The sequence below is a fragment of the Pongo abelii genome, chromosome 11, assembly GCF_028885655.2.
Source record: "Pongo abelii isolate AG06213 chromosome 11, NHGRI_mPonAbe1-v2.0_pri, whole genome shotgun sequence".
Classification (NCBI taxonomy): Eukaryota; Metazoa; Chordata; class Mammalia; order Primates; family Hominidae; genus Pongo; species Pongo abelii.
This window is the reverse complement of record NC_071996.2, coordinates 85,521,516-85,546,681: the sequence shown is the minus strand read 5'-3', so window position 1 is coordinate 85,546,681 and position 25,166 is coordinate 85,521,516. Positions and strand designations below refer to the sequence as shown.

At 36.6% G+C, this 25,166-nt stretch overlaps 1 protein-coding gene across 1 annotated transcript in view; it reads left to right on the top strand.

Annotated features, from left to right (window-relative positions):
- The window catches only part of FRZB (frizzled related protein), a 33,316-nt gene extending 20,621 nt beyond the window's left edge, over positions 1-12,695 (top strand). Inside the window, 4 exon segments of the mRNA NM_001131231.1 lie at positions 4,156-4,221; positions 8,086-8,290; positions 8,681-8,744; positions 11,739-12,695. Coding sequence (NP_001124703.1) covers positions 4,156-4,221; positions 8,086-8,290; positions 8,681-8,744; positions 11,739-11,855 — 452 coding nt within the window. The 3' untranslated portion in view covers positions 11,856-12,695.
- Positions 12,696-25,166: the final 12,471 nt, after the last annotated feature.

Genomic DNA, 25,166 nt, shown 5'->3' with positions numbered 1-25,166 from the left:
TTCTATATCTTTTAAAATGTGTTGTGTTTTGCTCCTATGTGTTTTAAAATGGAGGAAAAGAGGACAATTGGGTTTCAGGGGTCAAATGCCAGGATATGAGACATACAGTGCATCTGGTAAAAATTAAAATGATTTAAACTCTGATCTGATTAGAAAGGGTCAGTCTTGAAAAAGTTATAAAGGAAATTGTAACACAAATACAATTGTATTTTCTTCTCTCCTTCCCCATAGTTTTTGACAATAAATCCTGAGCACAGATCTAAGGGTTTTTTTCCTAGAAAAAACAGAAAAATATCCACTCAAACATAGTAGGCCTCCAAAGTCATGGTACATGAAAGGTTATGAGAGTTTGGGGATCTGATGAAGTTAATTATAGTCTTACAGCTCTGGATAAGACCCAAAAGCATTCCATTTCAAACAAAGGTCAGGGATAGTTAGAAAGTTTTATCACACTTAAGCTTGAACTCAAACAAGGTTGCATTAAATAGTGACGGTCCAGTGAATATCATATTTCATAGCTGTATCAGGGACTTAGACTTCTTTAGATCTTCTAAGATCATATCAAAAATACTAGTATACTTATGTTTTTAAAAAATAAATGAGCATATTTGTATGAGCAAAACTGAATAAAGAAGGCTAAGATTCTTGTCTCCTCTGAACTATTTTGATTTTTATAAGAAGCTACTCTGAGGCAGCAAGGCTGTTCACTGCTCAGGCACTGCGTGTATCATGGGGCATTTCCCCTGAGCTGCAGACTAACTTCTGCGAACTACTGGGCATGTTAACTTTGCAAACTCAGATTTCTACTAGAGTGATAAACTCATGGTTCTATGAAATAAAGAGTCTCCAGGTTCATTAGCAGATATGTAGGAGATCATTAGTATTAAGAGAGTCACTAGAAAAATCAAGCAAGAGGAGTGGAGGGAATGTGAGGAAGAACTAAGCTGAAAATAGTTTTCTGTCTTTTCCATGGCTGCTCGTAAATGTAGCACTGAACTCTGTCCCACAATTGAAGGTATTAATTCCAGGCTTTGAGGTAAATGAATTGCTAATGTTAAAACTGCCCATGTTTGAAGATCTCTGTCACTTCTTAGCCTATTTTGTCAAAACGAACTCCTTTAACTTTTAAAATATTTTTTTCCTTACATAAAGCACCAAGGCAGACGCTAATTCATTTATAAGCTTTTCTTCTCAACAGTGAAATACAGAAAAATCAATATCTAATGGTTTTTGTGCAAAGCTCAGTAAATAATAGATTTCATTTTCCATTCTAAAAAGCTTGTGCCATTAGGAAGTTGGGAGAGGAAGATTACTAGCAATTAAACAAGAAATGATGGTAATGCTACAGGCCCCCTAAAACAGTATCAAGAAATCAACTATTGGTAATAAAAATAAACTGTTACATCTGATTTAGGGTAGCAGGCACAAAAAAGGTGACAGCTAATGCATGCAACATACCTCTCTATGATTCTTCACAGTTTCACAGTTCTTGGGCTTGTGGGGATGTATATGTTGATGTGTGTAAACATAATTTAGATGAGGATTATGTTTCAGATCTATTGATCTAAGATACCCTTTTCATGAATAACCTAAGATATGAATTTTTGGGTTGAGTAAGCATAAATGAGAGGAGGTTCTTTCATATTTGAGCTTTGTGGATATAAACTCAGCTTCTTATTACTGTTATTTTATCAAGCTACTTGAACTAGACAGATAATTTGCTTATGGCAAGAGCTAGGGATTGGGACATATTGTCCCATATAAATATTTAAAATATATATTTAGTATGGCATTGTCACCTTCGAGACCAGCAGAAATAAGAAGTATATTGCAGATGAGCAAAATTTAGTCCCGAGAATATTTGCTTAGCTCATTAGCTGTTAGGTAATAGTCTAGCTATGTATATGTAGTTGTATGCATAGCTTTATAAATGCCTACTTGAAATATTACTAAATCATTTTATAATATAATTTTAAAAAATCCCTGCCTGGAAAGTTTTATGGAATCCATTTGTTTATGCTCCAAGCAAAGATATGTAAGTAACAACATCAAATTAGACTCAATTCAGTGACAGTTGCTATAGTTTTTGCCAAAATTTTTTATTTGAGCACATGCAAATTTCTGAAGAATTACAAATGTGTAATTTATTTACATGACATTTTTGGTAGATATTTATTTTTAAGTAGAAAAATCACAAGTCTATATATGGATGAAGCTGATTTATAAACCTAATACCATAAAATTTATGTCTTCAGAAATATTCTCATCTCACTAATATCTCTTTAAAATACATATAACATTTTAATACAGAATAAAATACAGAATGCCAAAAACTAGGTAACTTTTTGTTCTCTTTTAAATGATAATACAATCATTTGGCTAATAAAGTTATTTTTGGAATAGTTTTTGTCAAAATAGCAACAAGCACTAATGTTACTCATTGTTTATTGGTTGAGATCTTCACAGAAATTTTGTGCTAAAAATTATCAGGAGAACAAGGGAAGGAGCTGTGTGTGGTATTGAGGAATTCTCATTTCTGTCATGGGCAAGAGCAGCAGTTGCTGCTGCTACCTATCCCCAGTAGAGATACTTATTTCTCTGGCAGGAAGGGTGATACTCTTTTCGGGACTGCTATTTTAAAGTGTATTATCGACAAGTTCAACTGGAAATGAAATTTATTTTCATTAGAAAATACAAGTGGTCAACAAAAGCTTCTGCCTTTTATTGTTCCCCATGTTAACATAAAATAACTTTTTTTTTTTTTGAGGTGGGGTCTTACTCTGTCACCCAGTCTGGAGTGCAGTGGCGTGATCTTGGCTCACTGCAGCTTTGACTTCCAGGGCTCAAGTGATCCTCCCAACTCAGTCTCCTGAATAGCTGAAACTACAGGCACACTCCACCACACCAGCTGATTTTTGCATTTTTTGTAGAGACGGGGTTTTGCCACGTTGCCCAGACTGGTCTTGAACTCCTGGGCTAAAGCAATTTTATTTTCCCCCACTTACCGCCCCACCATGTTGGCCTCCCAAAGTGAGTGCTGGGATTACAGGCGTGAGCTCTTGTGCCCAGCCATAAAATCTCTTTTAAGTGAAATTTTTTTTGTTGATGTCCTTTCTCTAATTTATGTGTTCTTATTTCCTTTCTGTGTCAAAAGAGAAGCACATACCATTTAATTTTTAATAAAGCTTTCTCAGGGGCATTATTTAAAGAAATCTTTACATATAATTAAATATTTTAAGATAATTGTGTATTATTTTCTGCTTTTATGTTGACATTAATTCCTGACAATTTGCCATGCTTATGATGTATATTTCTTAGCTAAGTAATATTAGCTGTGTAGCTCTTCTATAAAAGGTATAACAATCTACTCTTCAAGATGTCAAATGAATCTACCCTATAGATGAAACATTTTGAGATAATTAGAATTGTTATTATTATGATGGCCAAAACCACAACTCCTTTTGTACCAACCTAATATGTACATAAAATATGCATTCTGGTCACTACTCACCAAATATTTTTAAAACATGAAATTTCTCTTTTCAAAATACATGCATAATTTCCTCCAACAAGCACAAAAATACCATTGAGTTGAATGGTAGCTATTTTACCTATAAGGGGCTCACTGCCCCTCTTAAGAACTTCACCAGGTTCGCTGGGTTGTAATAACACTTGCTTATCTCTTTGAGTTGCTTTCAGATCTAGGAGCTAATAGTAGGAGGAGTACTGTGTCGTCTGTCAAAAGCATATGAACATTAGGTGATAGTCCACAGGGTAAACCAGCTACCTGAGCATAGGCAGAAAATTGCCTCCCAGTTGGTATTCATAATATTAATACTTCCATAAGCATAAAGCATACCTTTTTCAGGATTAAGGGGTCATGCTCTTCTCATGCATGGGGGTGAACAGCATTGCCTCAGGATTTGGGTGGTTTGTTGAGAATGGAAACTCGTTCTCATGAGCATACTGACATTGAATAAGAGGACATGTAGGTAGAATAAACATGAATGTAGTTCCAGGAGAAAAAGATCGGACACACAGAATTGACAAGAGCCTTCTCACCACCAAACTGAGATCTAGTCTGAGCCAAAAATGTGAGTAAACAAAAGAAAGCTAATATTGGAAATGTGCTTATAACTAAAATGTGTTTTTCAGAACGCTGTAAATGTAAGCCTATTAGAGCTACACAGAAGACCTATTTCCGGAACAATTACAACTATGGTAAGGAAAACTTCATGGTTGATGTATAAACTGCTGTGTTAAGAGAGGTGTGTGGGTGCACCCATGAGGATGTGCACATGTAAATGAGTGGAGCCATTTAAGAATAAGGCTTAAGAACAGAAGGACAATTTTTAGGAGCATAGTCCCTCTGCCCCAACCAATTAAAATGTCTCACATGGGCAACATGCTTAACATTTGGTTGATGTTGAAGCACATCAAGCAGTATTGTCATCTTAGAGCCATGCACTTAAGTACACAGAGATAAGTGTCAAGATACATGGGACTCTTCCCTACCTGGAGGCTGAAGGAGGATTAGAGCTCAAGTTGGGTTGCATAGGCCATCAGTTGTGCTTCACTGGGTGAACAGCAGAGCACTTTGATGCATAAGGAACTGTTAAAAGACTCAAACTTGTCTTCTTCAGTCAGACTATCCCATGGAAAACACTGACAGATTTGGAAAGTAACACTTGTAGAAGTTGTTGGTATTCAGCTAAGGAAATGTGTTGTTATCTAGCTTGACTTAAAATCCGACATTCTAATAAACTAAATATTAATTGAAGAGCCACCAATCCAAATGCAGCTGACAAACTTAACTGAAGGATTAAAAAGCCTACCATTTTTGCGCCAGGGACTGTGCTAAGTGATTTCCATACATTATCTTTAATTTTCTCAGCTGCCCAATGAGATATATTACCATCTTGATTTTATCAATGATTTTTGAACATAAGTTGTCCCTTCTTTGATTGTTCACAATGTACTTTGGATGCTGGTGTATATTTTAGAGTCATAAATTCATTTATACAGTCATATTTAGAAATGGCAATTAACAGAGCTTTCCCGTTGATACATAAGGGACTGATATTTACTGTATTCCATAGGCATTTTGATTTTTTCTAATATCTATGGTATTAATAAATGTATGTTGCTATCTCTGCATAAGACTATTGATGTTGAGTCAATGAGTAAACATGGAGATTAAACAGACTTTTACAGTGAACCTTATTAAAATAAGAGTTTTATTATTGCATTTATGTACACTATTTCAAAATATATAGGATATATACGGCAGATTTATTTCTTCTATACTTTTGGGAATTGAAAGGAGAGAAATGAATAAGACTGTAAAAGTTAACTTCAATATCTTTCAAAATGCAGTGTATTAAAAAATATAAAGTTGAAAATTTTTGGTTTAGTTAAATCTCTTTAAAACAAATCCACCTTGTTTCCCAAATTTTTCTTCAATGGAATTACTTTCTATGTTTTGCCTGCTACTCCTCTTAAGAGGAATGTAGCTTTTCTTAGTCAATGATGGATGCTCTTTCTAAGTTTGTAAGGTTATGTTTATGTAAGAAGTCAAATGCTGGGCTGCTTATCTAAGAACCCGCTTCTTTACAGATTGATGTGAAGAATCCTAGGGAAAAGGGAGGCCTTAATTTCTAGGAGATTAGCTTGTTAAGATTGAAAAATGCTATATGAACTTTTATATACTGTAACACTAAGAACAAAAACATATCAATTTTATATCAGGGAAATGTAATTATTTATATTTATTTTATGTATCCTATTATCAAGTTTTATTTTATCTAGCTTCTTTAGTGCTGCAATGGTTGTTGCTGTTATTTTTGTTAAAAGTTTCCAAGTCATGGAAAGTGAAGGTCTTAGAGAAGGTAGCTGAATGAATATCATAAAATAAAATGAGATATGGATTATAATTAATGGAAAGGAGCAGATAATTTCTATTTTGTAGCCGAGTAATAGCTAAGTTGATCATAGTTTCAGGATTGCCATTTGTCTGGGATTTCTTACAGTTTCTTTGGGGAAGGGAGGCACTCAGATGATTAAATAGAAGGAAGAACTCTGAAAAGGAAGTATATTTTACTTCCAAAATATTTTTGTCTTCTGTATCTGCATGTCAAGGTGGGAGCAGTTGGAAATTCAGACAAAACCTTTACTTCATTTAGATTAATTCTGGGAAAAACTCCTTAAGTGTTAACCAAATTACTTGAGTGAAAAAGTAGGTCTTGTAGAAAGATATTTATTTTGGAGTGGGTACATGTGCTAAAAATTTCTAATGAAAATAGTAGACACTGGGTAAATAAATCATTAGTTTGAGAACATTTGCACAGTTCACTAATCTCTAATAGTTGATGGATGCTATGAAGCACGTTCACTTAAGCCAGGACACACAAAAATGCCTGCTAGCTGGGGTTGTGAATTTCTCATCTGATTCTCCCAAATGGCATTTCAAAAAGGGCAGTCTTATCTTTTGTTAAATGCAGAATAGGGAGAACATGAACAAAAAGGGGCTCCACTTGCCAGTCAAACCAACCGAGGACAGTTGGGTAGTTACAGTTTGTTTGCTACACATTCTCATACTTGAGGCAACTAATTCTCTGAAGACTGAAATGTGAAGCTTTTAGAATTCATTAGTAACTAATTTCTGTCTTGTGTGTTGTACTGGTAGAATAAGTTTGTGTGATGAAATTGGAGCATTAATGGGGGGAATCGTTGATTAGCTGGTTTTATATTTTTCAAGGATTACTTTCTTCTAATCCTTTATAGTCCAAAACCTCTAAAATATGTGGGAAGGTACTCAGATTAAAGTGGTTTGCAATTATGTGCCTAAGAAGTTTTTGAAATGTTGACTCATTTGGATAAACGGTGTTTTCCTCTATATAATGTCCATGGATAGTGAACTGGAACAATGAGGGTACTGGGAGAAATGCCACTGGCTTTTTACTAACTGATATTTTTACTTCTTTCTTGGTGTTTTAAAACTTCTCTTTTTAAAACTCATTTACTAGAAGCAGGGATCTAAACAACTTGACTTTTTTAAAGGGGAGAGATACAGAAAAGAAGCAGATCTGTACTTTCTAGATTCTGAGTCACATACTTTAACTTTGCAACGGAAGGCAATTTGTTGTTACACTGATAAGTAAAGCAACTCTTGTGAGATAAATTGGGTGCCAATATATCCATCAAGAGAGGTAGAATAATGCCATTGACATGTGAGAATATATTCCATAGTACGTGAGGAGAAGGAATGTTGGAGTGTCTGACTTCAAAGCAGATGGAGGAAATAAGATCTGGTGGTGACAATTTTTATTCAAGAAGTAAATATAGCCCACTTAGAGGAGAATATAAAAGACAATCTGTACTGAACACAAAGGAAAAAAGGACCTAATATCTGAACAAAGAAGAAAATGTAGCCCACCTAAAGGAGAATATAAAAGATAATCTGTACTGACCACAAAGAAAGAAAGGAGCTAATATCTGAACAGCAAGCCAAGATGAGGAAGGTGAAAAGATTGCAGAACCAGTTTGGGAACACTATTGAGCAGGACAATTTTATAACACTAAAGAGGCTCACCACTTGAGAAAACCTGTTAATAGACCTGATAAAACAGTGTCGACAAGGAATAAAGCATATTTAAGTACTAGGTCTTTTCATATAGTAAAATTAACATAGTTTAACTTCCTGTTGGCAGCAATTGGAACTGCACATGCATATATACACATCCAAAATGGAATTTTAGAGAAAAATTGTATCAGATTGTTGACTCAATCTTTGATTCTCTAAATGGATTTCTCAAAAGCACATGCACACACATGCATAAATACATGCGAATATATACATAGCCACAAACTGGAAAGGGAGCAGGGCTGAGCATTAGGAGGTCGAGTGTGTTGTTTTATGTCACACACTACAATCTAAGGCGAAAATATCTGGCTGACTTTTCTGTTCCGTTCATTGAATATCAAGCGGATAAGAATTAACTAAAGAGAAGCCTACTTTGGCTTTTTTTGAATGGGGCACCTATTATGTGTCATATTATTATCAGCTTTTCTTGTCTTTTATCCCAGTCATTCGGGCTAAAGTTAAAGAGATAAAGACTAAGTGCCATGATGTGACTGCAGTAGTGGAGGTGAAGGAGATTCTAAAGTCTTCTCTGGTAAACATTCCACGGGATACTGTGAACCTCTATACCAGCTCTGGCTGCCTCTGCCCTCCACTTAATGTTAATGAGGAATATATCATCATGGGCTATGAAGATGAGGAACGTTCCAGGTAATTCACTCTTTAAGGATACAGAATAATTACTTTGCTTATCCTACTCATTGCATTTGTCTCTAGAGATCATACCCTTGCATTTTTACATTGGGATCTGTCTACCTTCTTGGGGATTGCAGATAAGTTTTAGCTGGGTTTCTTGATTTCATATATGGAATGGGTGTATGTGTGTAGTTTATAGGTTTACGTTTTTCTTGGGAGAGGGACCATAACTTCATTTGTTTCTTAAAGGGGTCTGTGACTTACAAATGGTTAATAATTACTGTTCTAAATCTTAGCTGTCCTATTCAAGAATAAACATATAAGTCTTTCTTGGCACTGTTTCCTTGTACTTTTCAGTAACAGGTTTTAATTTTTCAAAAATGGTTGCTTCTTTTAAAAATACAGATTACTCTTGGTGGAAGGCTCTATAGCTGAGAAATGGAAGGATCGACTTGGTAAAAAAGTTAAGGTAAGCCTGTATTTTACGTTTGAAGTAATACACAGAAAACAAAACAAAAGTAGAAAACCAGCCATCTGTCATTGAAATGAAATAGCTGCCTTCAACCATATGAGGAATATTAAAATCTAGTATGCATATATTTAGGTAGTCCAAGAGCTGAATTTGTCTTTAATGTCTGTTTTATTTAAGGAATGAGTTCCCTGTCTGTGTATCAAAGATCTAACTACAGTTGCCCTAATGTCTCCTCACAAGGAGTCTCGCTGTAGTCCAGTCCTGGTAGGGTGGTTTCATGTTGTCAGGCTCCTTCTAGCTTATCACTCTACCATTTTTAAAGGCATCACTTTCATACTCATGTCCACCTGGAGGTCACAAGATGGCTGCTCTGCCTCTAATATCACGTGTACATTTCAGGCGGGAAAAAGAGGAGGTAAAAGGGATTTCTAAGAGCCTCATCAAGCAATTTTTACTTAGCTGCAAAACAGGCTAGAAAATGTAGTCTTTTTAAACCTGGGGATATTGCTTCTTTGAACAAACTGCAGTTTGTGAGAAAGGGAGAATAAATGACGGGAAGGAAAATAAACAATGATGTCCAATGAATAAATGCCAATTCCTATGTACAAAGTGTAGCTACATTCATCTGTATAGAAGAGATCTGAACAAATTAGTTCCTTAGCGCAGTAATGTAGCCTTATTTTTAAGCCAAATAACTCTTAGATTGTGGAATTGATACATTTTTTAAAATCACATAGTACATTACTGTATTATAGAAGGTTTTGTTTCTTCTTACTGCACTAAGCAAATCTGTTTTAAAGAAAAGAATGGGGTAGGGGAATGCAGAGGGGGACAAAAAAATCTCAAAGGATGTGTGGGTGGGTGGGGGGAGTGGGAACTGTACCAAACATAATACATCCTCTTCCTTCTGCAAGTTTGAAGGCTTGGGAAACATTTACATGGTAAGTTAAACACCCCTGGGCGGTTTATCTTATACATCTGGCACTTGACACGGCAGACACGTTTGGGTTTAAGTGACCTACAAAAATGTAGAGGGCATTATTTTGTAAGGAGAAACTACCCTCCAGTAAGTTCTTCTCCCCTTCAGTAGATTTGTCAGAAGGGAGATGCATTTCAAGTTCAGACTTGCGGGCATTCTCTCTGCATCTCTCTTCAATTAGTTTGGTATTTATTAAAGAAAAAAGTGGCTCTTGTTCAGTATGTTGGAATCTCTTACTGTCTTTTTAATTTGGTTTTCTGCTTGCTAATGCAGAACTGGAATTTGTCCTAAATTCCTGTACCAGTTGGAAGAGCTTTCAATATCCCTGCTGCAAAGCATGTAACAAGGCTTACTGCTCCTCTTTTGGTACCAAAACAATACCATTGTGTTGTTGACAGGACACATGGCTTGTTTGTCCTGTTTCCCATTGCTTTCTGCAATATTTCCCATTGTTTTCTGCAGGGGACTTGCAGAGTTATTATTGTAAATACATTTATATTCTCAGTCTGGATTTAAATATTCTAAAGGAAAGAAACCAATAATTTGAACAATTTTAAATTCATATGCAGATATTGAGGTCTAAAGAGTTTGGGTAGAAAATCTCCTTTGGCCAGAATTATTGAGATTCCTATTTTAGTTTTCCAGTCAATTTGAAGATGTGTAAAAAGAGTTTTATGGAGGATGTTATTTTTTCAATCAGATTTGCTGTTAGCTGAGTTTTGCTCTCAGTGGATAAATCAATAATTTTATAAGAAACATTATTATGGTTTTTTCATGCAAATGGTTGTTTACCTAAGTCTGTTATAGCAGACGATTCAAGATGTTTGGACTTCCTTGGGAAGTTGAGAATCAGACTGTTTTTAAAATATGAAGACAAGATTGTGGAGTAAAGTATACTAAAATGAAGAATTACTTTCGGTAACAGAAAAACAATAACAAATTTACTATGTGCTAAGCACTTTATATTTTTATTAATCTTCAGATGTATCTACTTCTTATAAGTAGCTTCTATTATCAGTTCCAACATATACATGATGAAAATGAGGTCTAGTAAGTTCAAGAAACTTCACACAGTAAGTGGTGGAGTTAGAATTTGAACCTGGGCCATCTGACCCAAGGATCTGATGGTCCTTGCTCTTTAAAGTGTGGTCGCTGGACCAGCAACATAGGTATCACCTGGGAGCTTGTGAGTAATGAAAATCTTGGGCCCTGTCTCAGACCTACTGAATGAAAATTTGCAATTTTAACAAATTCTCCATATGATATCCATGTTTGAAGTTTGGGAGGTACAGCTGTAGTTCGTATTCCCTACCTATCCTCATGTAATATTACTTCCATTTAACTTAAATTACGTGAAAATATTATTGACATTGTTAATATGAAATATTACTAAACTTGATTGTGTTTATTAAAAACATTGCTAATGCCTGCTTTGTAACTCTTAGAACGAGGGCAGGACCTTATCTGTTTTATTCACTGTACTTAGTGGATATCACTTAGAAAAATATTTTTGAGACCCCCCCCATCCCTCAAAAAAATTTCCATTTTTTTTCAGTGCTCAAATCACATAGATTTTAAAAGGCTATGTTCTTATGTGTATTAAGAGAGGATGTTGAAAAATAGCCTTCCCTTCAAATTCTGTGTGTAAATCTTCCATTTGTTGAGTACCTGTGAAGCACTAGCCTCCTGTATGTTACCTCAGGAAATACCCAGAGATATAGGGAGCTATTTCTGTCATCATTTACAGACATGGACATTTTACGTTTAAGGTTTGATAAGAAAGCATTACTAAATATATTATAGATGGGCAGCTTTGTGCTTGTTAAAATCAGAGAATAATGTTCATATTGCATCAGTTTTCTTGTTACCCTGGGAAATAGATTTATACTTTTGGAAAAGTAGCAAAATGCTTCAGAGATCTGACCTTGCAGTCTGACCCAGTTGTTAGAATCATAGAAATAATGACCCTGGTGATATGTGCTTGTGACTATTTTCTATGTTAAATTTCACAGCGCTGGGATATGAAGCTTCGTCATCTTGGACTCAGTAAAAGTGATTCTAGCAATAGTGATTCCACTCAGAGTCAGAAGTCTGGCAGGAACTCGAACCCCCGGCAAGCACGCAACTAAATCCCGAAATACAAAAAGTAACATCAGTGGACTTCCTATTAAGACTTACTTGCATTGCTGGACTAGCAAAGGAAAATTGCACTATTGCACATCATATTCTATTGTTTACTATAAAAATCATGTGATAACTGATTATTACTTCTGTTTCTCTTTTGGTTTCTGCTTTTCTCTTCTCTCAACCCCTTTGTAATGGTTTGGGGGCAGACTCTTAAATATACTGTGAGTTTTCTATTTCACTAATCATGAGAAAAACTGTTCTTTTGCAATAATAATAAATTAAACATGCTGTTACCAGCGACCCTTGGCTGGAGTCCCCAGATGTTAATTTACTTTCTGCACCTCAATTGGGAATGCAATATTGGATGAAAAGAGAGGTTTCTGGTATTCACAGAAAGCTAGATATGCCTTAAAACATACTCTGCCGATCTAATTACAACCTTATTTTTGTATGCCTTTTGGGCATTCTCCTCATGCTTAGAAAGTTCCAAATGTTTATAAAGGTAAAATGGCAGTTTGAAGTCAAATGTCACATAGGCAAAGCAATCAAGCACCAGGAAGTGTTTATGAGGAAACAACACACAAGATGAATTATTTTTGAGATTGTCAGGAAGTAAAATAAATAGGAGCTTAAGAAAGAACATTTTGCCTGATTGAGAAGCACAACTGAAACCAGTAGCCGCTGGGGTGTTAATGGTAGCATTCTTCTTTTGGCAATACATTTGATTTGTTCGTGAATATATTAATCAGCATTAGATAAATGAATTATAACTAGACATCTGCTGTTATCACCATAGTTTTGTTTAATTTGCTTCCTTTTAAATAAACCCATTGGTGAAAGTCTTTTTTTTCTCTTCTTTTAAAATAAATCAGAATTGCCGTATTGACCAGGAAATGATTATGTATGCACGTGCACCAGGGTGTTAGTTTTTAAAAGTACATGGCTCTATAAAAATGCTGTAGATTACAGAATGATGAAATGTGCAGAGTTTTTTTTTTTTTTTTCTGGTGTGTGTGTATCTGTATTTGTGTACATGTGTGTCCTTGCACTCACACCCAAGGTGGATTAAAATACAGGCCTGCAAACTGGCCTGCACTTCATCATTTGGATTTGTGCTGCTTAATGCTCAGTGAAAAATGTCTAGTAAAATGAATTGTGGTTGTCAGGAGAGAGGTTATTTCGACTTTTGAACCAATTGCACATTTCTCATTATCCAAGCTGTGGTAAGATCCCAGGGGCTGTGGTGAACAAATGATGCTTTTATAGATGGTCCCTAGCTTACAATGATTCAATTTAACAATTTTTTGACTTACAATGGGTTTATCAGGATGTAACCCAATGCATTTCAACTTACGATATTTTCAATTTAGAATGGGTTTATCCAGATGTAACCCCATCGTAAATGGAGGAGCATCTGTACTTCCCTCCTCTGGCAGAGTTCCTTAGAGCCTGTGCCAATTATTTGAAAGCTTCATTCTCTGCCATTTACATGTGTGCTATTAGTAGAACCAAATTTCTAAGCTGTGGCGTGCTGAAAATAAAATGCTTATGAAGCAAAAATCGTGCTATGTTTCCTTCTACAAGGATAATCAAGCAAGGATGAAATTCATTCTTGAACAAAAGTTTCCTAAAATGGTAAATAATCATCTATCCAAATGTTCTATTTTAAAAGTGTGAGCTGGGTGTGGTGGGTGCACCTGTAATCCCCACTACTTGGGAGGCTGAGGAAGGAAGACGGCGAGAGCCCATGAGGTTGAAGCTGCAGTAAGCTATGATTGTGGCCACTGCACTCCAGCACAGGCGATAGAGCATGACCCTGTCTCTGTAACAACAACAGAAGTGTGAAAGTTGATTCTACAAATTGGAGTCACTCATGTCATACCCAACTGAAATGGAGTCGGGAGGCCATGGGGAAAGGCACCCAGGTCCCTGTTCAAGGAACCGTTTTTGCAGTTCAACAGAAAAATCATGAAGACCTAACTCTAACCTTAAGATAAAGTTACCTAGTAGCTGCTGCCACTCACCAATCAGAACGTGCTAGATCCTACAAGACATGCCTGGCTCCAGCGAACTTTCGTTCAAAACCATTTAGATCACCTTCCTCTCTTCCCCAATAAAACCCCAGCGTTTCTCTTTGTTCTTTGAACACAACTAGAGGCTACACTGGTTTGCGTGCCCAGAATTACAATTCTAATTCTTATATTCCCAAATAAACCCTTTACTTGGAGATTTCTCTCTCTATATTTAAAGGTGACAGAGTAAAGGAACATTCCTGCCTTCTGATTGACTCTCCAAAGCCAACAATTTCCCCAGCCCCAGAAGAAAACATTCCCACCTTTGCCTATAGGACTGCATAGTCTTTTGAGCTTCCAAAAGACCACTTCCAAAGGGCTTGCCATCTGCCCATTGTTGCTATATTCTCAGATGGCAAGGACATCTCTTTTGAGGTGCTGATGTCCTAGCCTTAAAAGGTGAGTTGGGTGTCACTGGGGAGTAATGAAGTGCCACTGTGGAGGGACTGCCCCTGAGAATCTCTCTTCCTGGTATGTAAGCCTCAACTTGAGCCTGAGGACAGAGGGGTGGAAAGTAGTGCTGATGCCTTAGCCTGTTTTCCTCAGGCTTTCTCGCGTTAACTCTGTAAAGAAGGACAAGAATTGAGTACAGGAGAGGTTTAAAGGAACTGTTATCTCAAATCCACAAACGTCAACTCTCTCAAAGCACAGTAAGCAATGTTAAGTAAGGATCTCTTTTGATGTATAAAAGCTGCAGATGTTTCCAGCTTCTGCAGCTTTTTTGGGGGGTGGGGGTTGGGTAAAGGGGGTACGATCAGTTTCTGTGTAGGAATTTGACACACTTTATGCTTAATATAAACAAAACATGGCCAGATTCTTAGATTCAGCAGCTTTTTTTTTTTTAAACCACCTTCCATTTGGTGCCATTTTACAACCTACTCTTTTACCACTACCATCTATAGTGGCAATGTTTGATTTTGCTCATCTATATGAGGCTTCTGTCAGCTGTTTAAACATTTCTAATGGTATAAAGCCCATGAATAAAGTACATTTGGTTTTTCAGTTTGATAGCTACAATATCTTCATTAATAAACTGTGCAGACCTCTTTTGGGAGGATGGCATGATTTATCATGATGGTCACGTTTCCCATCAGACTGCAAAACCATTTCTACTCTAGTTGCCATAGTACAAGATACCTTGTTAATGCCTCTCTGTAGGGTTTTCTTGCAGATAGTAACTTTTAAAGCCACTAAAAATTTAATATACATGCATCCTTGTCAGTAACCTTGAGATTGATAAAATTTATATTTCTTTAAAAAATTTTATTCACCTTTAGGGTTTTAATTTTCTTAGCCAAATAAAAGTCAGATGCATGCTGAATAAAGTAGCAAATATTTAAATAGCAGCAAACATGGATTCTCTTTTCATGGATACGTATTTACTGTGTCACATACAATGTAATCTGATTCAGTGCCATATGTTGCACCCAGCATTCAGGGATGGGGTGAGACAAACTCTGTCTTTCCACATCTGTTATACATTAACAAGGCAAATACAAAAGTTGTAATCACTGTGAGCAAATAGCACTACCTATTGCCTTCTGCAAGAAATTATTTGCTATTACATTTCAACAAGTAAAATGACTAAAGGTATTTCAAGATTGACATTTAGCACTGAGTTTTAACATATTTTAATATACAAAAATTCATGAAGATGGTAAAAATAAAGCAGAGACTTCTAATATGATGTTACTGAAATCCAGCCTATAAAATTTAAAAGTATGGTACCCAGATGTATCAATATTAACAAAAACAGTATAGTCATACCTTTCATAATTATCTGTTTGGGGTAATAACATCTAACAGTGGCTAGAACTCTATACGAAACACTTGTGCATATGTTACCTCACTTATTCCTTGAAAGTTGTTGAAGTAGATGTTTTATTCCCATATAACAGATTTTTTTTTAAATGAGGATTTAGAACTTCAGAGTTCTGTAAGTAGTAGAGCTGGGCCTTAGATCCTCATAATCTTATTTCCCAAATTATATGTTTTCCACCACTGCAATTTCTGACAAAAAGGTAAATGCATCCTAGCATTGTAAAAAAAAAAGCATAGTGTCAGGCATATAGTGGTAGCTATTGCTATTATTGGATTATAATAAATAATAATATAAATACAACAATAGATATTTTTTCTTAAACTGAGGTCTACCAACTATGTTAGAAAGCCTATATAATATAGTCCCAACTCTAATCCAAGATACTGTCACTTCACCTATTCAGGTGTCCTCCCTTATGAAATCAGAATTTCAGTAGAATTATTTCCATACAGGACGGGTAGGTGAATTAAGTAATTTTGGGGGCATTAGTTGTTTAAAAATATGTGACTCTCAGTTAGAAAAGCATTTTTCAAAGTTTCTGTTTTCCCTTGAATTTGGAGAAAAGTAAACAGTTAATTGTATTCAACAACACCTGGAAGAAAGTTGAAATTAAAACTTGATAATTATTACAAATAGAGCGAGAATGACTACTTCCACTGGGAACTCTCATTTCTCCTTTTCAGATTATGCCCCCTATTTTTCCCACCACCAGAGTCCTCTATAATCTAGAAAAACTATTCCACCTGACCTAATTCCCCCTGCTTTTCATTCATTAAGTATTTTCACTATGACAGGGATTCAACATGTTAATACAAGACAACTAAATATGTTTTTCTTCCGATGAAATGCAAACGTTTGTCATGTTTCTACTTAGGTGGTTGTTGAGAACTTGAGGAGTTGTCCCACGAAGAAGGAAAGGTTGTGCTCAAGGAAATTTGTCCAAAAAAAAAAAAAAAGGAATTGTGGGCTCTTGAGGAAACTGACACAGAAATGAAAGAAAATGCAGAAAGAATTTTCTACTAACCACAGGGATGTGGAGGGGAATGACCCCACTCATTACACAGTGGTACTGTGGCCACTCTTGCAAACAGCCACCACCTCCCTCCCCACACACTTAGCATCATGATGTGAGATTGATGTTATGATTGCAGGGCTGGACTTAGGATAGTCTGTGGCCTCAGCAAGGGTGGGTCGGGTGATGTCTGAAACATAGGATAGCTCTGAGATGTTAAGAAGTCAGTGAAACAGGGAACAAAGGATTTCTTGTTTATACTGGGTGGTAAATCCAATAAATAAAGCAGATCCAGTTCACTCTAATGTCTTTATTTCTACATTATTTTGGTGATTCTGAGGGAATCATGGCTTCCCAGAGATGGTATCCCTGTCCCAGCACCGAAAAGCAGAATTTGAGTTGAACTGTGGGACAACTTGGCAAAAGGAGAGATCAATATGAACAAAATTCCTATTGGAAAACTTTCTCTAGGACCTAAAACTCAAGCAATATATGAAAGCTTTAAAAGATGCATGATGCTCCAGGTGAAGTCTTCTGCCAAAAAAAAACAAACAAACATGTTTAAATTTGGCCTTTTCTTTCCTTCGCATTAATTACTGGAATTGCCATGAGTCCCTTGCTCTGTGAAGGTTTCTCTTTCTTTGAAAATTCAAGATATGGTGTTTTGTAAGTGATCTAACCAGCCAGCTCTTTCTAATAAAACATGGCCTAAGATAAGAAAAACAAACAAAACAAACCAAAAACAGAAAAAAACAAACCGTGATGCTCAGAAAATATTATACCCACAAATACTGAATTGTCCTGTCTGCTCACATTCATCTCTTTCCCTCCTGGCCATTCTCGCCTATTCTGCTTTTCCTCATATTGCTTGGCTAATTAAATCAAACACATACCTACAGGAATATTTTCAGAATTGCTAGAAGATCAGGCATGATGCAAATAGAACTATCTGATATTCTTTAAATCCATTGATCAATATCCATGATGCTCATTTCGATTCCTTTCAGGTCATCAGCTCAGGCAGTCTTGTCCTGAGGTTTTCTTGCCTACACGATGCCTGGAACCACAGCTGCCCACACTCCTTTCTTAGGGACAACATTTGGAGACATTCAATCATTCAAAATGGTTCCCTCACCATACCTTGAGAAGAGCTTTGGAGTTAGGGCACTTGGATTCAAATTCTCACTTTGCAACTCATTGGCTGTTTAGCCTTATTTCCAAGCTTCAAGATTAGGAGAGATGAGCTGGATGGATTCTGTTAGGCAGTGCCTGGAGCATGATAGGTGCTTAATAGGAATCAGAATCATTCCACCTTTTACTCCCTGCTCCTCTCTATGAAGTACACAGTTCTCTAACAGGGTTCTAGTGAGTGCTCACTAAGCCCAGAAGAAAAGTGGCTTTCGAGAGATCACACCTCCTGCCTGTTCTCTGTTCTCCATCTTTAAGATGCTGGACTCAAAAAATTCTCAATTTTTCCTCAAATTGAAGATTAAAGTTCTTTTCCTTTCCCTCCAGTGAGGCAGGTGTGCTTAAAATGCAGCATGATCAAGAGACTGGAGAAAAGATTATGGAAAAACCATGTAAGTACTCAAATCTACAAATATATCACTAATACAAATGTATTTTTCATTCCAAATACTTTCATTTATTTTGGCAACCAAAGAACCAAAAGACTTCTGCAACCATGTTTTTTTAATAATTTTTATTTTTTAAGGCTAGTCAAGCAATGGGGGTGAAGAAGGAAGAAAAAAAGTCTGTAACTGGTAGTGATCAATGAGCTGTAAATACCAAGGCACTAGGACCAGCCTCCAAACATTTTTAAATATAGAGAATGGTAAACCTATAGGAATTTTAATGTCCTCATGCTGGTTATTTCTATGGAGATGTTAACTTCCAGATTAATTCATTTATTCCTTGAACTTTCAAGTGGAATCACGTTTTTATACTTTACTATTATCCATTGTAAGTAATAGGTTACTTTATATAAAAGAGCAAAGTAAAGAAAACAATTTTCTCTGAATGTTATTTATAAAAGTTTGGCTCTCCAAAAAAGTTATTATTCATAGTTTATGTCAGCAAGCAGAGACCCCTTGAAAATATATGTGTTCTCAATAAGAGCTGAATTTTTGTCAGAGGATCTTCTTGGTGTTTTTCATTTCCTAGGGAGTTCCAGAAGTACTAAAATTATATCGAGACAAAGTGTTTATATTTCAAAAGTGCAGGCTCTGCATTCCAGGCTACACACTGAGGGTTCTCAAAACAGAGGCAGCTTTTACTGAAACTGGGAAGTAAGGACAACTCATAAAGGCCTTGGACTAGTCCCTTTTAGAAAAACAGACGATAACCAAAAACCCAGCTGCAAAAGGAAGAAACTAATCCAGGGGTTGACAAACTTTTCTGTAAAGGGTCCCATAGTAAATATTTTAAGATTTTGCAGGCCATGCAGTTTCTGTGGCAGCTACTCAGCTCTGCCATTGAGGCTCAAAAACAGACAGACCATATTATATATGTGAACGGGCATGGCTGTGTTCCAATAAAACTTTATTCATAAAAGCAGGCAGTGGGCTGAATTTGGCTGTTGGGTTGTGGTTTGCCTCCTCTTGTGTGTGCCTAATAAAATGTTTCCTAACTAGCTTGAATTATTTTATCATTCTTGGAACTTAATGAAATTGTGGTTTGGTAGCATTAGAAACTTAACTACTAACAAAGGTTACCTGCAATCTTACTATCAAAGATTCAGTCTTCTAGGTCAATCATTGTTGTCGTCATGAATCCACTTAAAATGCAAAGGCATATGAAATATATTGGTCCCTATTCCTTAGTAACAATTAGCTTATTAAATAACTGGGGCTGAAAGGGGCTCTAGAAGCTGCCTGAGAGAACAGAGTGCCTAGAGCAGGGAAATGGGGACTGAAAGGGGAGAAAGACGCACACGAGAGAGATTTTAGCCTTCCCCTGACCCTCCCAACTGAAACAATTATTCATAGGACCCAATGGTCTCCCAGTAATATTATTTTGTTTCTGCAAAGGCTCATTCTTTAGAAATAAAGTCCTGCGTGAATGAGCGCTCGTGTCCAGACAGAGAGTACCCACTTGGTTCTTGCACACCCATTCAACAAACACCTATTTTGCTGCAAGGCTCAGTGCTAGGAATTGAAAGTAAGAAGTAAAATAAGATGATCCAGCAGAGAAAAATCTGCATGTAATACAAGATGGTGGAGTCTACAAAAGAAAGAAGAACAAAGGGCCATTCTTTTAAAACAAATTCCTTAAACTGCTGGTCTCATTTCTCTTTTACCCACCCTCCCATTCATTCTAGTATGATGTATTGAAATGTAGTCCTAGCGCTAATGATCACGTTTTTAAGGCTGGCATGCCAGAGACAGTGAAAAATTATAAATATGATTGGTAGTTGTCATTTTTTGAAAATCTATCTACCCTTCACTGTTTTCTTAAAAATTTTCATTTTAGTTGCTAAAGCTAAAAGATCTTAGGAAGTGTTGCTGTAGCACTAAAACCCTCTTGTATGTTTAACCTATTCACCATAAGCTTGATTTACAACTGCTTTCTTTGCTTGATGAATCCCACATGTCTCATAATTTAAACATCTTAATGTGCCTCTCACTGAAGTGGCTTTTTATTTGAATGCAAATTGATTCTGAAACTGCTTCCAATCAGAAGTTTGTGTTTAATATACTGCAGCTTAGAGTTAAATATCACCATACTAAGGTCAATATGCAAGGAATAGGATTGAGAGTCAGTTGCTACCATAATTAACCTAGCTCAGGTTCATTTAACCATAAAATATACACTCTGACTGACTGTTTAACCTGTCCCAAATAAATGAACGGTATAGATCCTGAGCCACTCAACAAACGAAATGCAGTTTTTCATATAAATACAAAAGAAACTTGAGTTCATTTCTAAATTTGTGTAGCTTTTTTTTTTTGTTGTTGAGGATTTTAAGGGATTTTCAGTGGAAGGCAAACAGGATTTTTGTAGCATTCTCGACCTGATACCCGACTAAGTCTTATCTAGTCCAAGTAAAAACAAATACAAACCATGTAAGATAGTGGCTTATTCATTCCACCCCGCCTCCTTTTTTTTTTTTTTTTTGAGGCAGAGTCTTGCTCTGTTGCCCAGGCTGGAGTCCAGGAGCCTGGTCTCAGCTCACTGCAACCTCTACCTCCCAGGTTCAAGCGATTCCCCTGCCTCAGCCTCCTGAGTAGCTGGGACTACAGGTGTGCACCACCACACCTGGCTAATTTTTGTATTTTTAGTAGAGATGAGGTTTTGCTATATTGGCCAGACTGATATTGAACTCCTGGCCTCAAGTGGTCCACCCACCTTGGCCTCCCAACCATCCCATTTTTTAAAAGTGCGCTGGAAGACATTTAATAATCTCCATTTGTAGATAGTTCTAGAATTTAATAATTTCTGCTACTGGCAATTTACAGTGCAGATTTTAGCACAAGATGTCAAATTACGTGAAACATTTTGCTACAATTATAGATGTTATAATTTTCCCCAAGTATTTGTTCAGCCCTTTAACTTAAAAAGCCAAATTTGAAAGTACTTCAAATTTATAATGAATATCATCCTAGCAAGTCTTAGTAAAATATCACGCTGGTTTTGTCCTTTGGGTTCGGGAAGAAAGGAATTAGCTTCAAATAACACCTCTACCTGTCTGTGTGCAGGTGTTAGCTCTCCTTGGGAGGGGTTAGACAAACTACGGGCCCCTTGCCTGATCCCCTTTTGAGAGCCACAGCCCAGAAAGTGGGGAAACATCTTGCAGTGATGAGACCAGGCTGATTAAAAAAAATCAGATAAGAGGGAACAGGTGCACCAATGTATCCGGAGAGGGTAGGCCTGAGCCCAGGAAGCGTCTTGGGCTCCGGGGTGGCTGCTGGCGCCCTAGCCCCAGTCTAGCGTCACCACGGCCAGAAGCCAGTTTGAAGCAGAGCTCTTCCTCTAAACACCGAGCATGGTTATTTTGACCAGGTAACTAGGCTGAACCCTCATGAACAACTGCTTATTTGTCTCTGAAATTAGGTTGTGGCTTTAAAAATTCCTGAGGCTTGGAGTAGATAGGGTATAACAATAGTTTCCCCTGCACCAGAAATTGTGTCACACTGTCAGCTTCTTAAGATAGAAAGGGAAGGAAAAAAAGCTGCTTTAATGACATGACAACTTTAAAATGTTTAATAGTTATTTGCTTTTATCTAGCACAATTAATCTCAAAGGACATGTTGTTATTCATTCAATGACAAGTCTTAACTGAGTGCTACTGTGTCAAATGCCAGCTATGGTAGTGGGTGGACTCGCAGTATCTACCCTGCTGCAATGTACACAAAGGCAGAGCCAAACAGCACACAGGTGACAAATGCAAGAGGCAGATGGCACACAGGTGACAAACTGAGAAGTGCTAAGAAAGATAAATATTAGGTTGGTGCAAAAGCAATTGCGGTTTTTGCCATTATTTTTAATAAGATGCAATAAAGAATATGAGAGATAGAGGTGGCAGGTGGAGAAAACCTGCTTAATAAGGGTAGTGGCAGAGTTAGAATCATTGTAAAGTTCATGAGGCAAAGCTTAAGTGTCCTTCACTTGTACTGGCCTCTTCTAAGGCCCTGAGTATTTCCGTGATCATGTGTTTTTGCAAAGTATGCACATTTAAGGTTTTAATACATTATTTTTCTATAAAAACGTTTCTACCAAGTTGTATAAGCTTCAGGGTTCACAAAATCTGGATTCACACTTAGTAGCTAGGGAAGACTTCTAGGAGGAGGAGAGATTTCAGTTGATTTTCACAGGATAAGAAGGAACTTGGCATGCTTGATGTGGGGACAGCAGTTCAGGTGGGTTGAAGGACTGTTTGAAAATTCTGAAGCTGGAAATTGCCTTGCCAATCAGAGGACGTGAGCATGCAGCAGCTGGGGAATGGAGAGAAAGGTAGGAGGTAAAGTTGGAGAAATTGGTGGGAATAAAAGTGAAGGGCCATGTAGCCATAGTAGGGAGTTGGGTTGTAGCAAAGTGATATGTAAAACCACTGGAGTGTTCTAAGCAACAGAATGACATGCTCAGATATATGTTATTAAAAGATTACTCAGACTCCAAAGGAAGAACTGATCTGGGGTTAAGGCATGATTAGAGAAAGGAGGCTCTTGTAGTAAAGGTGAGAGAAGATGGTGGTTTGGATCAGGCTGGTGGCAGTGCCATTATAGAGCAAAGTGGATAGATTTAAGATACCTATTAGACTTTGAAATCATTGGACTAGCTGATGAGTTGGATGTAGGGAGCTGGGAAAACATTCAAAGATGACTTGGAGCAACTTTTCAGACTTGAGCCACTGGTTTGATGGTGGTGCAACTATCATCTAGCGGGAGGAAAGCCTAGAAAAAGAGAAAAATTGGGTCAGGAGTGGATAAGGAATTCTAATTTGGTTGTGATAAGTTTAAGATACTTATTAGTTACTCAGCAGGAAAATGTTGAGTAGATAGGAGTCTGTAACTTAGGGGAGAGCTATATGTAAAAATTTGAGAGTCACCAACATGTATTTGGTAAATATAACATATTTTAAAACTATATAAAGTTCCTATTTCTGTTCTTATTACTGGTATCTCATTCCGTAAGTTAATTGAGACAGGACAAAGCCTTTAAATTGGATTAAGTAGAAATGCTAAATTGAAAAGTTACTTTCATGTGGAACTACAGGATCTTAGTAAAAATATGTTGAAGGCTGGGTAGAAGTGTCTCCAGGGGGTTGCAATCATCATAAAAAGTTCTATTAGGAATATTTAGGAGGGCATTTAATAATATAATGGATATGGCTTTATATAGGTGTAAATATGTCAGTGTTGACCTCTGTTTGAAGGTGATATGAAAGCAAGATTACGGATTTAGCCATGATTATGCATCACTTAATCCCGCTCAAGAGTGCAGGAATGAGTTAGCTATGTGAAATATGTATACCACCTTAATAAATCAGACTTTAACTTTGTTATCTGAGTTTGTTTACATTTCTCAGTGGCCTGGGAGAAATAATTAAACGACCACCTCTGAATCATTCTAATTGATGAAGACACCAGACTTTAAAAGCATGTGTGAAATATGGTGTTGCCTGTGGATTAAGACCTTGACTTTAGGAGGTTTCAGTTAGGAGATGTTTTCCCAGAGTTAAAAATATATTTTTGCAAATAAGCAAGTAAGAGAAGTCTTGGCTAATCTGGTGTTTTAATTTCTTTCAAGTATACCAAATTTCCAAGTGTCAGCTATAATTAACTATGATCTGGGGATATGGGATCCTGACAAATCCATATGTGTGTGTAGTGTAAGCATTAGAGACCATTTTGAAAAGTTGTGGAATAGAGATAATCTTCCATAAGAAAGAAGTCATTTGTTATGCTGATATTCCAAAAAATTCTTACTTTTCCTAGGGAATATACAGATGAGTATACATAATGAGTAGATAAAAACACAGTAAAAGTTGTATTATTCTAAAACAAAGTTTTCATTAGGCTTTTAGAGAATATATGGTATTTAAATAATTTGGAATTAAGAAGGAGATCATGAGGCTACAAAGCTTCTTAGGAGATGCCATCTGTCACTTTGCAACGTGAAGAAGGCCAGTCATCTCAATATTTAAGTCTATGTGAAGTTTTCCATGAGTGGATTTTGTATAAATGAATTTCCATCTTATTTCAGAACTCATTTCTTCCAATTCTCTATTTTCTTTATGAGAGCTGCTAATCTAAAAGTTTGGGGATCTCATCTTTGTGTGGGACTTCTATCCTGTCCCCTCTCATACACAAAATTCCTGAAATGTTTATTCTGAAGGCTGGTAGCATTTGACTAGAAGTCTAATCCAGAAAAAAAGAAAAAAAGGTAGAATGAGGAATTTACAGAAAATAATAAAAATATAAGCCCACAGGCAAGCCAACTTAAGAAATTTAGGGGTGAAAATAATAATTTTGGGGTTGCTTAGCACTAGAATGTTAAACCCTAAAAAAGAACAAATTAATGGTAAGATAAAAACATTTTAAAGAAAGGTTGGAAAAGGGGTAAGAATGATGATGAAACTGCCTTTGCAAAAATTACAACTGAGAAAATTATGACAGTGAAAGAGATCTGACCTAACCAACTCCATTTTGCTTCTAACCTCCAAGCTGTCCTTGTTCATTCCAGGGCCTAGGCCGAACTAACTTTAGGAGGAATTCAGTTTATAGTTTAACTTTGAAACAAAGATTATAATAGCCATTTCCCAAAACAACCCCCCTTTCTGCCTGAGGACTAGATTGCCTTTGCAGGACTAACAAATTAGTCACAAGATTAGAAATTATGGTTTAGGAGTCATGCAGCTAGAGGCTGCAAGATTCTAAACTTCCCCAAATTGCTCCTGAGGATAATA